General features: G+C 43.8%; 1 protein-coding gene across 1 annotated transcript in view; it reads right to left on the bottom strand.

The window, feature by feature from the left end:
- The window catches only part of syngap1b (synaptic Ras GTPase activating protein 1b), a 74,535-nt gene that overhangs the window by 11,690 nt on the left and 44,878 nt on the right, over positions 1–17,967 (bottom strand). Inside the window, exons 7-19 of the mRNA XM_068324193.1 lie at positions 15,802–16,041; positions 14,137–14,472; positions 13,897–14,041; positions 13,146–13,290; positions 12,795–13,031; positions 12,045–12,246; positions 11,238–11,440; positions 10,939–11,140; positions 9,938–10,573; positions 8,775–9,200; positions 8,481–8,654; positions 7,242–7,453; positions 2,389–2,461 (exon numbers count right to left, since the gene is read on the bottom strand). Of these exons, the coding sequence (XP_068180294.1) occupies positions 2,389–2,461; positions 7,242–7,453; positions 8,481–8,654; positions 8,775–9,200; positions 9,938–10,573; positions 10,939–11,140; positions 11,238–11,440; positions 12,045–12,246; positions 12,795–13,031; positions 13,146–13,290; positions 13,897–14,041; positions 14,137–14,472; positions 15,802–16,041 (3,231 nt within the window). The remainder of the gene's footprint in view (positions 1–2,388; positions 2,462–7,241; positions 7,454–8,480; positions 8,655–8,774; positions 9,201–9,937; positions 10,574–10,938; positions 11,141–11,237; positions 11,441–12,044; positions 12,247–12,794; positions 13,032–13,145; positions 13,291–13,896; positions 14,042–14,136; positions 14,473–15,801; positions 16,042–17,967) is intronic.

Below are 17,967 nucleotides of genomic sequence, written 5' to 3' on the forward strand. Positions count from 1 at the left end.
CAAACAAACAAAACAAACAAACAAACACCTCCCTGCTGGAATATGAATGAAGCGAGCCTCAGCGCGTTGGGAAATCTCAAGCAACTGGAGCACCTGTTAGCTTTTTAAATTAATTAGCTTTTAAATGAAGGTCAATTTGCTTATGAGCTCTCGAGTTAACACCGCTTATAGAGTGATTGGAATTTTAAATACAAATACAACAGATTCAACCTGATACAATGCAAGAATTTCCTTGTGATTGCTCTCAATTGCAATGTAATACGATATTTAACAGTTAAAAAAAAAAAGAAATAGAATATCCCTTCTGTGTACGCTCAGCTGCAGAAAATTCAACAGCGTTCCTGCTAACAAGGAACAGGACTCATGATTCATTCGCCTTCTGGAAAGTCTTGAATCTTTATATTCACTGCAAATGTGAGTCTCTTCTGCTTTCATCATTCTACTTTTGATGTAATATACATTAAATCATATCCCACATACTTTTATTCCTAATTGCCAACACTTTATGGATCAATTCATCATCCTACGCTGCTAAGTGTATCCACCTGGCGCCCAATGAGGCTTACAGGAAACACAACGTCTAAGAAAATGCAACATGGAACACAGAGAAACCGCACCAATTCATTGATTAACCAATCAAAAGAAGGTTACTCTGAGAATAAACCCTAATCTCTTGTTATTTATTTCATTATAATCTGATTATTTTTGCAGTTGTTGTTTTGAAGTTGCTCAAATTGGAACTGAAAATTCTTCATTTCATTACAGCTGGTCTGACAAAACTTGATTTATGATGACATCATTCACCTCCGGGACAAAATGATTGATTCATCCGAAAAATAATCTTAATATTTAATAATGAAGGTTATTCTGAGACGCAGCCTTGATAACTACCATCTGTAATAACATGCCGTAGAAATAGAAATATATTGCATAGTGCAGCAGTACACTGGGATATTTTTTTTCCAGATCATCGCTATAAATGTCACATTAGCTCTAATAATGGTGTCGCTGTGATGATCTGAAGCTTCTGTGAGCTTCTCCTTCTGGGATTGTTTCATTATTTCCTTCCCTCTTTTTCATTTGATGAATAACTAGAAATCCACCAAGAGATGTTTCTTTGATTTTTCAAGCAATTAAATAACATAAATTCACAAATAGAACCAAATGAAAGAAGCTACACATCAAGAGGGGCTATTGTCTGAACTCTTTGAAGGCTAGGATTAGCATTAAAATGTGTCACGTGAACTGGCGGCACCCACCCGCCCACCCACCCACATGGCTGCAGCGATGAAGGGGAAACTCATCTATGTTTTATTCAGGATTTTTTGAAGCACCTGGATTTAGTCAGTAAAAAGGTTTAAAATGCAATAACTGGTAGCTTCTAGTAACTCGGTATTAGCAGAACATTGCTGTACGGCACACGCCAACAGACTAACACAAAAATAAAATACTCTGCCGTGTGGCATGGTGGTTATATTTCAACTGATTAGCTTCTCTTCTTCCTCTTCTTCCTCAAAAAAGAAAACCAATCATCACTGGGAATAAAATCTAAAGAAACTTCAATGATGTAGAGTTACATAAATGATGTGAAAAATTTAATTGAAAACTGTTCCAAAACTCCAAAACTGTTCCAAATCTCATCAAAAATGCAAATACTGTAACAATCAAATTGCGATCAAAAAATTATTTTGATTGCTAATGCTAGTAGCTACTTCTAACATTAGGCTTTGGCAGTAAATCCATGATAAGACATGAATATTTGAATAAATGATTCATAAAGAACAACTGTAGTGTGTTTTGACCCTGACCCACTGTTTGACCTCTACTGAGTACGTCTACATTGATTTGATCAATAAAAACCATTACGTACTTTTACATGAGTGTTCATTCTGACAGATACATGAGTGAGCCGTGACGGTGAGGTGAGGGCATGAAATGAAAAAGCATTGAGAAAGGAATGCCCCTGAAGAAGCAGCGCCACCGCGCAGCGTTTTGGGGCTCAGCTGCTCCAGAACCTGGAGTGGAAGTCATGGGTCAACATCATGAGTGGAAATGGGTTTGGTCCCGACATGCTGGACAGAAACATCACAGTGCCGAGAGAAGCTCACAAACCCAGCTGGGGTCAGACATCTCCAACGCTCGAGCTGAAGAATGCAAACAGCAACAGTCCTGATCCTCAAAGCTCCCAGGCAGACGGACGGCAGTCAAACCAGGGGCAAGACAATCAGAGGGACCACAAACACACAGCAGACGGAGTAATAACAGTAGCAGGGAGGAAAGGGAGGCTGGACGGGGGGGGGGAGAGGAGAGGTAAGTAGGGGAGGGAGGAGGAGACAGCACGGGCCATCACGTGACGGACTCGACGAGAGATGAGACAGTCTCACAGACCTGATCAGCGAAAATCCTGGTTTTTGGCTCAAGCATGGGTCCTCCTCTTAACTCATCCTCCACAGCCATGAGTCTTGGAAGCAGAGAAAGAGAGGAGGGTTGGGGGGTGGGGGTGGGGGTGGGGGTGGGGAAGGGATGGGGGTGGGTGTGGGGGGGGTGGGGTAGAGAGAGAGAGAGGGAGTATTATGAATTCAAGATGATAGACAAGTTGAACATCTGTCTCAACAATCTGTTTCCCGTGTTTCTAATCTGATCATCAAACCTGACGGGGAAGCTGGTGACCAAAGCCACGCTTTTCAGGTTTTGACTGCCAATTTTCACCGGTGGAGTTTTTTTTATCTTCTTTTTTTTTTTTTTACCCAGTTCTAAGGTGTTTTCCACGTGCGGATACATCCAACGGTGGACAATTACACTCGACCATGTGAAGCGAACGGGTTCGGCAACCAGATCCCTCATCCTCCCCAGGGAATTGCCCATCTTGCATAACATGGATTGACCAAGGTACCGATGGAAAATCCTTTGACTAATATTTCAAAGACTCTGCCTCCGTAGATGAGCGAGATTACTGCTGCAGTTTTCATGAGCCAATGCAAAGCGAGCAGGCTTCCCAGTTCTTGTGATTATCCCAGTGCCAGAGAGGGTCGTTCAAGGATATCTCTTAACAAGGCTTCCTCGCCGTTAAGATAACAAACTGGCAAAAAAATTTGCAAGATATTGCTCTGTTGGCGATGAATGCCAAATAAAAGTTAGTGTGAATAAAAAAAAAAAGAAAAAAAAAAGAAAACTTATTTAATGCTATATTAAACTCATGGGGTGGGATTTTCCATCCATCTTTGCAGCAGCAGAAAAAGCATCCTCGCAGTATTTTGATGTTTAGGAGATGATCCAGATTTTTGTTTCATTCTTGTGTTTATTTAGGTCAATGGAATGACAGAGTAAATATAAACACCGATGGAGTCGAACTGCGTGGCTCAAGGTGACTCTAAGCACATTCATAGAACTTTATTCAGAAACAGAGAGAGGGAGTGAGAGAGAGGAAGAGGCACATGATCGACGATAAAGAAGGAAAAAATCCACAGGTGAAGTTTCAAACAGAAGCGTTTGGATGTTTTATTCCATAAACAATGTACAATGTTGAGAGTTTTTTTTTGTTTTTTTTACAAAAGAGGAGAAACATGAAAAGAAAAGATTCAATCATACTTTAAAGCACAGACAGAAATATCAGCACTGTCCCAAAAAACAATGGAATGTAACATGAGAATACAGCATTAACATTTTGACATGACTTCAAGAGAGGCAGACAATGATTCATGTGGGGTGATATGTTATGCGTTCGTAACCAGTTGTACTTCAAGTAGTGTGCTTTTGAGGTCAAGTCATACATGTAGGCAAGAACAACGTGTGCATCTACCGACATGAGGTCACAATGTCTGAATATTTTGCTACAGAGGAAAAAAAGGCAAAGAGACAAAAGGTGTCAAATAGGATGTAAAACCAACGGAGGGAAACAACAGACCTGGATCAAACAGCAGCTGCAAATACGTCCTCTTTTTCTTTTTCGCCAACGTGGAAGTACGAGTCGTCGACTGGGAACTTACCTCCCCACGCGCCATCGCTGCCGTCGCGGCAGACCCCCCACCCGCCTGGTTAAAACACAAACTAGGAGTTATTTGCAACTATTTTGACACAGGTCTGTGTAAAAAGTGACTATAAACCCTTGACTGTTGCTACAAGCCATGTCAATCAGAAACCGATATTGATCACACACATATCAAGCCAAAAACTCATCACCACTACGAATCCATTTACACGTTTAAACAGGTGTTGCTGTAGTACGATCTATAAAGCCTATCGATATATTCCTGCTATGAAAGAGGCGAATATTCTGACACCAAGATATCACCTCTGTCTCTGGAGAGGAACAAAAAAAAAGAAACGTTTGCCCTTTTAAGAATATCTAAATCATACTGTGACTGCATAAGTTAAGCGACGGCACTGTCTAGCTTTCTGAAACGACTATTCTGAGCACCACCAATGACGGACTGCAAGGTCAAAAGTCATATCAAGCATGTACAGCAAAAATAATACAGATAGAAAGAAAGAAAGAAAAACTCTCATTGATAAATAACACCCATTGTGGGATTTCATTTTTGAAATGCAGATAAATTCACAAACACCATACAGACAAGCCAAAAACAAGGTTTGGGAACTTAAGAACACACTTTTGCAGTCAAAGAGTCACGTCATTTGTTGTCGTCACGTTGCCTGTGTGGTGTTTTTTGCAACCTTACAGTATTCCAGGTCTTTAGAATACTCCCGTTTAGGATGGCACCTGGTAAAAAGAGTTTGGCAGGAAGTTTCTTCTTCTACACAAGATGCATAAATATAGCAGGATCCTGGACGACTTTTTTTTATTTATTTTTTATTTATTTTACCTATTATTGCACTTCTCCTGCAAATAAAGTTAGCTATTGCAAGGTTAAAATAATTAAAATCTCACTCTCAATATAATTCTTATATATCTCATATATTTTTGTGATTATGGCTCTTGCATCATAGACTTTAATATGCTATGGGTTATAGTTAAAAATAGATTATTACTATGACAGACAGGCCTATAATTAGGACCATAGATATTTTCCCCCCCTACTGCAAACTTACTGCATCTTTCCAACATACATCTGTTGTTTAGATCACAGAAAACAGTGTGCGGAAGATAAATAGCTGATTTATTATTAACAAAAACTGAATCATTATTTGCACCATAATAAATAAATAAAGGAGAGCCGACTAACGGAGCCGCTATCCCACCCCTCCACTCAGATTTAAGTGCTACAAGTAAAAACGAGTGTTTTCAGTGTATTTATTCTCGCATGAGCTTAAACTCCATATCTGGCTTTGGTTTAAATTAGATCATTAAGAACAGAAGGTGAAACTGATTTAATGACAGGTGTTGGATTTGCTCTGAGCTGAAAGTGAAAGTTTGTGCACAGAACATTAAGGCTTTTCTAAAAGACAATTCAAACCCAGCGTTAAATGTTTTAGTTCTGCAGATGAAGTCGGGTTTTCAAGCCTGGGAGCCGTGAATTCGGAATCACAAACGCTCCTTTTTTTTTTTTTTTTGCAGAACCTGAGTTTAAAGATTGTGTAAAAATTACACATAAAAATAAGTCGTGGATGAAATAAAACAAAAGATCATGAAAATGTAAAGGACTTTGGAGTTGGATCAATCTCACGCCTTAACATCCGTACTTTCTCCAAAACCTAAGATGTGTATTAAAACTAAAATGTGTTGCCATGGTGCACAAGCTTGAACTGCGTCCAATAACATGGTCTTCCTCAGTGAACTGTGAGGAAGATGGACTCGGAAGCATCCAGATGTGCTACTTAATTCCTCCCAGTGTGTTCTGATGATTAACGTCACACCAGTTTCCTCCAGCAGGTTCGCTGCGTTCGCTTTAAGCTTACACTTCAAGGGGAGCAATAATGTAAATCGACATAACTCCATTATGCCTTCACGCTTGAGTCTTCATCATAGTCTGTGACCCCTCGTCCCTGATGATTTTTCACCCAAGCATCGTACGAATGTAAAAAAAATAAAAAATAAAAAAAATAAAATCGATCCTGGCGTTCTCTCTGCTGAGAGACAGTTCAGCGAAAACGCTTCACCGAGATTTAAGATGGAAGAGCTAATATTAAAACCACTTCTTCCATAGTCCTGCGCCTGGAGGTCCAAAACAATAATGCTCTGTTTTAAAAAAAATAAAATAAAAAAAATTCAGACGTATTTCTGAAGTCACCAATTGTGCTTTCACTACGCAATCTCACAGGAGAGTCTATTGCAAAATGAAGACGAGTGGAGTCATCTCAGGGGAACTTGGAGATCCAGCCGAGAGCGGCGCTCATAGAGACGGCTGATGATTGGATACAAGAGAGCGTTTCTTTAGAGCCATTCTATATACAAGATTAGGGCATTAAAAAAGATGCTTTCCCATAAAAGAGGAGCAGGACTGTCTCTGTCTTCATTCCACGTCTTCGTTCCTGGAGTGGATTAGAAGTGGTAATATTCTGTGTCACAGATATCCACCCTTCAGTTCGACTACAGACTACTCACTCTCCAAAATAAGACGTAAACTAAAATTCATGTCGTCGCACTTAAAACGCTTCAGGAATCCAAAACTCTGGAATGGAATACAGTCGACATTATAATCTTTCCCAATCAGCTGTTTAATTCAATAAAAACCTAAAGACTCCACAGAAAAAACTGCAGCGTTAGAAGTGTTAAGACAATCACCCATGATGCTCTGGGGCACCGTACACCGTACCGTGATGCTACAATAACAGCTTACAGGACAACGCCCGGTTTAGCTGAGCTGAAACAGCCGACCGCCAGCGGGGAGGGGGGGGAGGGGGGACTTGCCCCTCCCACACTTACCAGCGTACAAATAGATCTCTGCCTTCCTCATTAAAGCCCCTCATTTAATTTGCCGCTCATTACACGTCGCCTATCAGAATACTGTCCTGCGCAGCTTCCTGCCCTCCTCCCAGCGCTGTTCTACCCTCCAACATTCTCTCTGAAAGATAACAACACCTGTAAATAGAGACCAACGTGCGATAAAAATATCTCATAATAAAAACACCGTCAAGCGCTTCAGTTCATGTTTCTCATTAAAAAAGGATCCGATGCGCTAAAGTTTCCATTTATTCCTCAGCCAGCCTGAGCACCTATATGGATTAACTCTTGCGATCCCGGCTGAGGTAATTCTCTATTCACTGAACAAGAAACAAAAATAGAGCTCTCTATGAACACCAGGTCTGAGCTGCCCTCCGTCCCGACAACAAACTCCAATTACCTGCTAATTATCCCTTTAATTTGGGAGTCTTTCTCCACTTGCTGTTGCCGTAGCCTCCTCTCGCTGTCGTCCAGTCGATTCTGGTACTGTAGGAGGATCTTGTTGGTCTGCTGCTCCTGCGTGAGGAGCCTCCGCTCGTACTCCTCCAGCTTTTTGTGGGACATCACCAGCCGCTCCTTCAGGGAGTTGATCTCCTCCTCGTACTCCCGTACCTGAGGCAGACAGACGGACGGGGAGACAAAATCAAGAAAGGTTCCAACGTGGGGATCGTTAAATTCCTTCCACATTCTAACTCCGACGTCTACGGAATGAAAGTGTGCGCCTGAATATTTTTGCTATTATTACCTCCGGGAACAAGGTCGTGTTTTCAGTCCGCTTTGACTGCTTTTCAGCAGGATTGAAAATAAATGTCTGGCCTAATTTTTGATGAAACTCGTTGGAAGGTTTTGATATGAGCCAAGAAAGAATCCGCGAGCAACAACAAAAGCAGAAAATTATAGAAAGAAATTTAGAATGTTTGCAAAAAAAATGCGCAAATAACTGCTATTCCCACATCTCAACACAAACCTGCATGCTGTGTAAATTCAGATGTAATGCATGTCAAACAGAGCGAAGGACACAAACAGCGCTGTAGCCTTGTCGCTTAACGTTCGCCTTCACATCCTGTGCATCCTCTTGATTGGCTGGGAGCTAGCATCGCTATGCAAAGGCTGATGCTTAAATACATCCCAAAGAGAGCAAAAAGGTAAAAAAAACAAAACAAAACACTAATAAGAAGAAAAAGCCGCTGCAGAGAAATGCTGAACTCCACCAGACGTTCATTAGAGATGGTCCAGAGGTGATGCTGATGCTTCAGCGACGCAAAACCACATTTTGACGCATTTTTTTTCGGCTTAATCACACACATGGTGGTTGCAGTCATAGCTTTGCATATCATATATGTGTGTTATCATTATATAAGGCGCATAAACCATCCTTATAGTGATAATATTATAATTTGACAGCCCTTGTCTTGGTTTCCACTCTTCTTTTTGCACATTTATCAATTTTTAATCCATACTGGAAAGCCTCCAGATATTTCAAACAGCATCAGGGATGATTTATAGTAAAAATACCAAACAAGGAAGAAGATTGAAGAACATTAACTGTTCCTCCGTGATGGTGTGACTCAGTTTTCCTTCATTTTATGACACAAAAGTTGTAATTTTTTTCGTTTTAACTCCTAAAACTCCGACCTACCCGGTCCATGCGTGACTCATCCATGCTCTTGGAGTACTCCTTCAGTTTGAACTCCTCACGGTCAATCCGCGAACTCTCGATGTCGGCCGACAGATGAGGCATGTTGGAGACCCAGGCCACCGTTCGCTCGTTGGCTGGGGCCGGGGGGTTGAGGGTGGATGGAGACTGGGAGCCCTGGGAAGGAGAAAATGAAATGAATGTGAGTTTTTAAGTGGTTGCAGGTCAGTTTCAGACAGACAGAGGCCCCTGTGGAGCCGGAGCTGCAGGCCGGCCCCCGGCGGGTAAAGACGTCACCTGTTTGCTCATGGTGGGCTTGAGCAGGTGCTGCTGGGATTGCTGCGGCGACTGCTGCGTGCTCGTGGTTCCCTGCGGACTCTGGCTTTCCCTGACGGAGCTCTGCTGGTGGGGCAGGCCCGGAGCCGTGTTGTCCTTGACGGGCAGCTGGCGGGGGCCGTGCTGCCGGCCGCCGTAGCCGGACTCCGGCGACTGGAGGAGATTCCCGCTCTGTGGACGCGTCTTCGCCGGAGCGGAAGGCGCCGCGGCCGAGCTGACGGACAGCTGATGGGAAGTCTGGGACTTGACGCGATGGGAGGGGGGCGGGGCGACGGAACTCTGCCGCATGGGTTGGACGGTGGAGGGGGGCGTGGTGGCCAGGGAGGAGTGGGAGGTTCCTGTCTGGGAGGTCATGCCCATCATTTGTTGTTGCTGTTGGAGGTTGTCCTTAAGAAGAAAACGGAGGAATAAGTTGGCGAGGCTTTTTTAGGAAGCAGATGGACTGGAAAAATACCAAAAGAGGCTGTGATGGTTTGGTGCTGCTTCAAGTACAGGTGAGGGAAGGAAATCAATCAATCAATATGTTGATATTGATTTGAGGAAAATGACAACAGGATTGTTCGATTGTCTTGTTTAAAAATCTACACACACTATATCAGGGGTGTCAAACTCATTTTCACTGCGGGGCCACATCAGCATCATGGCTGTCCTCAAAGGGCCAGATGTAACTAATAAATGTAACTAAATGTAACTCAATTTAATGTAAAATACATGTAACTACTCCTTAATGTTAAATAACTCTTAATTTATTACTTATTTAAGTTGCAAACATTACAGTTACACAGAAAAAATGTGTTTGTTTCTCTGTTCTAACATAAATCCTTTTATTTTGTCAGGTTATTAAACCCACAGAATCAAACCGATCAAGGATCAAACTAGACAAGAGAATAAAGAAAAATAACATCAAACACAAGTTAGGACGTTAACTTTGTTCAAAACATTTTTGTTAATGTTAAAATGGGATTAATTACTGCATCCTGGGAAATGTAGTTTTGGTCAAAGCACACTTTTGACCTGACCTTTTATGCTCTTGCAGGCCACATAAAATGACGAGACGGGCCACACTTGGCCCCTGGGCCCTGAGTTTGACACACGTGCACCACAGAGCACAGCGGGACATGTACCTGCACTTGTATGGACATCTGCCTGCGTCCATAGTCGACCCTGCTGTAGTCGTCACTGTAGCTGTGTGAGTGGATGATGCTGGGCTGGCCCAGGTGACCGTCCCGGGTCCTGAGGGTGGACAGGTCCTCACTGCGAGAGAACCCCCCGTGGGCGAACTGTGGGATGTAGGCCTGGTGAGAGGGCTCCAGGTCTGGGGCCAGGAGCAGGGGTGCTGGGGGTTGAGCCCGGCTGTGCTGGTGATGGAGCTGTTGCTGTTGAGGCCCATCAGCGGTCGCCAGATGAAAGAGGGGATTCTGGAAGGAAAGCGGGTAGCGCATGGCGGCGGCCTGCTGTTGCTGCTGCTGGGATAGCGAGTCGGAGGTGGTGCCCATCTGGCTCAGCTGGCTCAGCCGAAGGCCGCCGGACATGCTGGAGCCGCCAGAGCCAGCTGACAACCTCCCACCAGCCCGCAGCTGACTGCTCAGGCCCGACCCCAGGCCGCCACCGCCTCCGCTGCTCAGCCCGCCGAAGCTGCCCATGCCGGCGATGGAGGCCTGGGAGGAGTTGAGCATGTCCACCGACTGCAGGTTAGACACGCTGTTCATTCGGGAATCCTGGAGGTCCATCATAGATACGCTTTTATTGACACTGAGCACCTAATTAATAAGGGATATGAGAGGCTTGCGTGCCCCCCCTTTGTTATTATGTATGTTAGGTGGCCACGGATGATATGGGTGAGGGTGGTGCAGGTGTTGTTTTTTTTTACCGCGAGGTCTGGATAGCGGAATGCCTCAAAGTATTTCCCCAGGAAATACTGCTAGGATGAATTGCGAAGGTGAATCGGTGGGAAAAAAAAAAAAAAAAGCAAAAAAAAAAGCAGATGTCATGAATCTACGACCTCCATCCCACGATGGCAGATTCTACACGTATGACTAACATGCACGTCATACTGACCTCACTCTGGAGATAAACCCAGTGGATGGGGATGATGATTCTCCAAACCAGTTATGATCAAACTCACCTTAGGGTCGGGCTCCGTGATGTCCGAGCTGCTTGTGCAATAGGCCGGGCTGGATCGGGCCAGGGGGGGTCGCGATACGTAAAACATGTCTTTGGAGGACGCTCGATGAGGATGGTCACGGTCCTGAAAACTCATCTGGGAGCGGGATGGCATGACCCCTCCGGTGGAGGTGGGGGAAGGCAAGCGAGTGATATCTATAGAGCTGGAGAAGGAAGGTCAGGCGTTGGTTTTTCAGTGGGGGTTGGCTCGAGTGTGGAGCTTGAGTGGTGGGGAGGAGCCGCAGCGCATAACAAACGCACCTATTAAGATCCCTCATCATGAGGTTCTGGAACTCGGATGAGATTCCGCGGTTGAAACTGGGCCGCGACAGCAGCCTGTCCGTCTGCCTGTCCTGCATCCTGTCTGTCTGGTGGCTGGGCTGCCGCTGGAGGTGGGGGTTTCGTAGGGCCATGCTGATGTCATTCAGGAGGCGGGGCAGAGGACCCAATTTGATGATAGCATCCTGTGATTAAAGGAGAAAGAAAGAACTTGTTAACAATTTTAGGTTTTACTTCAGTTGCTGGGATCTTATAAATTAATGGCAGCTCGAATCGGATTAAATCTGATCAGGTCTGATTAATGACGTTCAAATATAATTTGACTGTTTCAGGTCAAATAATGGAAATTTATTCCTGAAATTTGATATCCAGACAGAGTGCAGTGATGTTTAGCCTCATGGGAATTAAACCTCCAGTACTGATCACAAGTTGGACTCATTAAGTGAAGTGAAAACAAGTTAAGTTTAAGTTTAAGGTGAAGTTAAGTTAAGTTGGGTTAGGTTAAGTTACGTTAAACTACGATAATCTTTTATTTATCCCACAGTGGGGAAATTTACATGAAATTTACAATATCATGAAAAACTTTATATGTAATGCTATTTGGTGTCACAATTACTGGTGGGTTTGTACTTAACTGCATTATGTCGTCACGTGTTGCTGTTATTTTTGCCCTTTACATGAACGAGTACAACGTAGGCGTCCAATCCGTGTTTGGCCTGATTAAAAATACAGCCTATAATCGGTGATGATAATAGCACGTAGTGTATAATGAGGGACGCTGGGGTTTACCTTGCTGAGCTGAGCCATGACCTCCCACAGGAGGCTGTGCAGTATGGACAGCTCCCTCCCCAGGTCGATGTAGCCCTCAAAGCCGCCGGCGTTGCTGACGCTGTCCAGGTTGGAGATCTCATACAGGAACTGCTGCATGGAGCCCCACTCCATCTCTAAAAACTCATTCATGAAACACATGTACTCCTCTTTATTGCCGAACCTGCGGGTGGGAGAGGAGAGGGGGGGGGGGGAACAGAAGAGAAGGGAACGTGATGGGGAGAAAACGAGGAGCACGTGAAGGTGAAATTAAATATTATCTAGAGTGACCATCTATGATAACCAAGGTAATAAATTCCATTTCATTGTCTGCTGGTTTAAAATCCATTAACCTTTCATCGCGGATGGCGTTCTGTGTGGACAGCGGGCAAATTAAAGCGAACTGAGACAAATCTTGACACATGTAAACATTTCTCGTCTCTACATGAAGACAAAATCAAGGACATGCGTTCACTCAACGTCAAAATCATGTGTGTGTAACTGGAAATTGTCCTATTCTGCAGATGGTAGTGATTTACTCCGGCGTCCATTCAGCTCAGCCCCAATTTAAACCCTTTTAAAGACTTTTTATAATCTAAATGTAGGTTTGAATGGCATCAAATAAAGCTCATGCTGTTATTGCTGGGATGATATATTATTATGAACACTTGGGCACTGCGGAGAAAACTATTAATGCACAAAAAAAACGCAATAAGATGGATGAAAACTGACTTGGAGAAGTTAGCCAGGTTTTGCACCACTTTGGCGATGAGGGTGAGCGTGCGTGACGTCTGCTCGTCGGGGTACTCCTGCGTGAGATTGAAGAGCGACGGGGACATGATGGCGGGACACAGGAAGCGCAGGAAGAGGGAACCGCTGATGAGACGGTCGGCGATGTCCTCCCGACCTCTCTCGGCGCAGCGGACCCTCCAGGAGGCGAAGACTTCCTTTAGCTCTCGAGGGAAAACACTGCGAAGAGGATAAAAACCTGGAGTTCTTTCTTCACTTGTAGCTTTAGAGGAGCAGAGAGGAGTAAACACACTCCGAACAAAGGTGTGTGTCTGCAAACGGCCAAACACTCACCAATGGGAGTTAACGATCTTGCAGAGCGCTAGTTCACAGCACATTCTGAGATTGGCTTGGTGGTCTGGGAGCACAGAGGGTGGTATTCTCATGGGGTCCACTTCACAATTTTCCTCTGACTCATACAAGGCCCTTATGAACTCCCCTACAAAATGACATTTCATTACTAACGGCAAAATGGTAGGAAGCATGAACTATGAACCAAATCGATGTGGTGTTGTTAATGCAGAAAGCAACAAAAACAAGTAATAAAAAAATAAAAAAATAAAAAAACCATTACGGGAGAGAAGGAGAATTTTTACATCAGCGGCAAATTCATCCGAGCAAACGCAAAAGCTGAGAAACGACAAAGTGAGAATTGCTTTTGAATAGAAAAGTTTTCTTTCTGTCGAATCATGACCATCTGCCCTGACAGCATTGATATTCACTGCCATGCATTTTTAATAGAATGTGTTTAATTGGATTAGCCAAAGACTTCACAACACAGGTGAAATAAAGTCGGGGATATAACCTGAAAATACATGCATTGGTTTTTAGAATGGATTTTAAAATGTCATTACCTTTAACTCTATTGACTAATTTTGGCTATGGAGCGGCGTCAAAAGTCACTAAAGTTAAAATAAAATATGGCGAGACTTGGTTGAACACATAACTCAGCTTATCAATAGATAAATAAATAGAAAACACACACACACACACATATATATATATATATATATATATATATATACACGTGTGTGTTGTGGCTCACCTATAGCATCTTTGAGGTACTTATGTCCGATCAGTTTGAGGTACTCTTCTATGGCTTTGGTGGCCAGAGTGTTCTCTCTGAAGATAAGGTGTTCTCGGTCGATGAACCTGTCTACCTCGCACATCGCCATGTCCGACAGGAAGTCCTGAGGGGGGTGGGGTGGGGGAATCCTTATTTCTCTTCATTGCTCACAGATAAAAACAGATAAACCGACTTTCCGCCACACGGCGACACCCCTACCTTAGCTTTCCCTGTGCTTTGTAGAATATGCACCAGCGCACAGGCGACTTCCTCTTTGCTCTTCACGCTCAGCACCGGCTCCAACACGGCACACATGGTGCGGTAGTTATTGGTGACGTACTCCGCAAACTCCTTGTACAGCTCCATGGGGAGGATGTTCATGGTCTGGAAGCGGGATTTGAGGCGTAGGGAGGCGTTGATGATCTTCCCTCCTCCGACGCCGGCTCCTTTGGTGAGGACGCTGGGCTGGATGACCGGGTACCACTGCTCCACAAACTGACGCCCGGTGATGCTGGAGATGGGGATGCTTACGAGTCCTAAGTATGTGCTCTTTTCCTGGGAGAGAGAGAAGGTAGAGATTAGACGAGATAAGCATCTGGATGTATGAAAAATAGTCTGAAATGTCAAGAAAGTGAACTCAAAGCTTCAGCAGCGGATAGAAAGTGTAACAGGATTAACTGTAATCGTTCAGGGACCTCTGGAATCAGTTCTTTCGTCGTGGCGGTGCTGCTCTTGAACTAAACCAATAATAGAAAAATTAGCATGTATGACTCCTCGTGTTTGTGATTCGCTATTCATCCATTTGTTTAATTAAGGCTTCTCTTTGTAAAAGAGACAAAAGCTAAAGGGGCGGAAAATCCGAGAGTAGCCTTTACGTCGTGTGTCTGCGGGGGGGGTTGTTGACCCATGTCGACGAGTCGATGACGCCTTCGTCAGTCATGACTGTTTCTTTCCTTCCAGTCCCTGTCCAACATAAACTACAGGATGTTCCCCAACCACAACTCTTTCCTTATGAATCCTATAAAGCAAAGGGGCCCAGACGAAGGCGCCCTATCTTTGCTACCAGCTATTTTCATATAAAACCACTAAATCACAATGCGGGAGTTGCGAGTAACGTCAGCTCCTCACAGTATGTTAGCGATGACGAGCTCAGTGAGTGTTTTAAATGTTGTAAGAACAGCTGCTGCTCCAGAGTTATTAAAGGTTTGACACTCTTGTTTTTGCATAAAATCAACTTCCAATGAAGATCCTGACCCGCCGACGGACCTCTCATTCATTTGGAATCACGTTTCTGTCAACCTGCTGAACAGTTGGGAAATCTGTTTGCTTCATTTTTGGTCTCCTCCACCTCCAGAGGGGAAGGTGTGACTTTATAGTGGCTAAAAGCTCTGCTATGTTATATTTATCATTATTAATATTATTAATATTATTATTATTATTATTATTATTATTATTAACCTTTTAGCCTGGCTCTTAATGGAATCTTATTTATTTTATTAATTTTGGATATATTTATTTGACCTTTTTTTTCATTGAATTTTATTTATTTGATTATTTTTACCTCTTTGGTCCGACCTCTTATTTTATTTTATTACTTTTATTTAGTGAATTTTAATCTATACAGTCACCTTTTATCCCCATATCGAGAGATAAAAGATGTGTATGTGTACGTATGTTGGGGAAAAGAGGGGATATTTCTTGTATTTATCGTCTGTTGTATTGTTTATATGTAAAGCACTATTGGTTGCTCATTTTGAATGAAAAAGCGCTTTACGAATAAAGTTTGATTGATTAAAAAGACACAAGTTCATCAAAATCCTTAGCAGATACTCCTCCAGCGCGACCAACACGCCATTGTCTGACCTTTCCTGATCTTCCTGTTACCTTGCGTCTCTTCTTGTCCGTTTCCTTGTATAGATGAAGGCGTAGGTTTCGGACGGCTGGCAGGTTGTTGAACTCGAAGTGCTCGCCCCAGAAGACGGTGTCGGTGCGGGGCTTGCTGGTGGTGCGGGCGTACAGCATGTCGTCCAGACAAAGCTCGCAGTAGTAGCGTTTCTTGGCTGGAAGCTCACGGGCCTCGATGATCCACAGTTTGAGCACATTGTCCACCCTCCGGCTGTTGTCCTGTTGTAGGGACGAAGCACGGTCAGATAAGGTAACGCACATTTCACGACAGACAAAAAAGGTGGCAAAGCATGGAAAAGAAATGAAAAATAATTCATATATATGGGAAAAAAAAGTGTTCGATTAAAAGGGCGACAGCAGGTCAGTCTGCAGGAGAACAGGGTAAAGGACAGGAAATAAATGAGCAATGATGTAGCTGTCATGGATTGAAGGCTGCACTTGATAAATTGCTATCAACACTAGCCTTGAATACAGACACAGAGGAGGAGAGAGAACAGGGGATGTGAAGGGTAGACGGGAGACGGAGTCGTCGTCTTACTGGATGAAAAGACACATAAACGCAGCCGTCAAATGATGCAACACACGTGAGCTGCGGAGACGAGAGACACACAATGGTGGGAATGTTTGTGCAGACAGCTACACTTCCTAATCACCAGCACAAAGACCGGGCTATATCTGACATCCCCCATGGGAGGAGAGGGAGCGCTACGCTTGATTGCAGAGTGATGTTTCACCGAACGGGGGCTGAGTCAATCCAATTGTCTCAAATGCCATTGTTGTTAGCCCCCTGTTTGCTTCAGACTATTAAGGTCCTAATTTAGACTGCTGAATATGTGAGCTCCAAAGTTCTCCATTTGCATGCTCTTTGATAACCAGCACCAAACGAAAGGCTTCATTAATTCTGAACCAGCGGGTGCGGATGCGCCGGGCATCTGGCTGCTCAGTTTGCCGTTTGCACCATCAGCTCAGCAGCACCAGCATGGGATGGAAGGTCTCCGTCTCGGCGCCGCGCGTCACGTTTCCCAGTTTCTGTCTTATGTTGCGATCCAGAACGTGAGGAAACGCTTAAAATAATAAATAACCAAAGTTAAATGAGAGGATTAAGAGACTCTAGGAGCAAAACGATGATCCTCATCTCCACGGTGGGCCCTTATCTCCAACGATGCATCTGCTCTGAGATGCGTGTTGTTGTTCATGGGAAGGAGGGAGGGGTTGGTGACAGAGCCCCCGTGTGGAGTCCTTGGTGCTTCATGACTCAGCCAGGACTCCCGCGGCCCGAGCATCTGGACATGGCATTCAGCTCGGGCGACGTTTCATCTCCGTCTGGCTTGATAACTCAGAGTTCCCGGCTGCCTTCAAAGCAGCGTATCTCACACACACACCCCCCCCTTTAATAACAGAGATGAGAGATATGGGACGATTTTACAGAACTATAAAATCTGGGGAGGGAAATTAGGATATTGGTTTTAACCTGAAAGGCTGGGATCTGTTTTTATAAGGTGCTGGAAATGGAATCGCGGCACCTACAAGATTTTTATGTCCCCCATATCCGCTTAATTAAACAATGCAGCTGAAAAGAAGAGCAGAATCTAATTTGCACTAATGAACTGTAATCTGACATCAGATATGGACACGCTAGCACTGTGGCCTCACGCAGGAACATTTAGGTATTAATATCACACACAACACTTTAGTTCTATGAACTCTGAGTGGATTTAAATCAGATTATCGTTCTTACCTGAGCAAAAACATATTGTTAATGCAGTTGCCAATAAAAGGTCATCAGTGCAGTTCTGCGCTAGTTAGCGGGTTATGACATCACATCATAGTGATTGGGGTGATGTCATATCCCAGATGGGACAATTTTCGGGGCGTTAGTACACCAATAAAGATCCTAATCCTCTTAAATCTCCTGTCAGGACATTTGTGCGTTCTAATGATGACACAGTGGGCAGCAGATTAATATAACACATGTAATTTAAGTTTATTTTTTAATCGCGTTTATACACGAAATACATATTTAGATGCGTTCACTTCAGGTAAAATAAGGGTTTGTTTTTCTGTGCAGGAAAGAGATTTGTGGTCAATCTGCATGCTCCACCTTCCAACATCACCTTGTTCTGCTTTCATATCTGCTTGGAGATA

Source organism: Antennarius striatus, chromosome 9, assembly GCF_040054535.1.
Source record: "Antennarius striatus isolate MH-2024 chromosome 9, ASM4005453v1, whole genome shotgun sequence".
In the NCBI taxonomy this organism is placed as follows: domain Eukaryota; kingdom Metazoa; phylum Chordata; class Actinopteri; order Lophiiformes; family Antennariidae; genus Antennarius; species Antennarius striatus.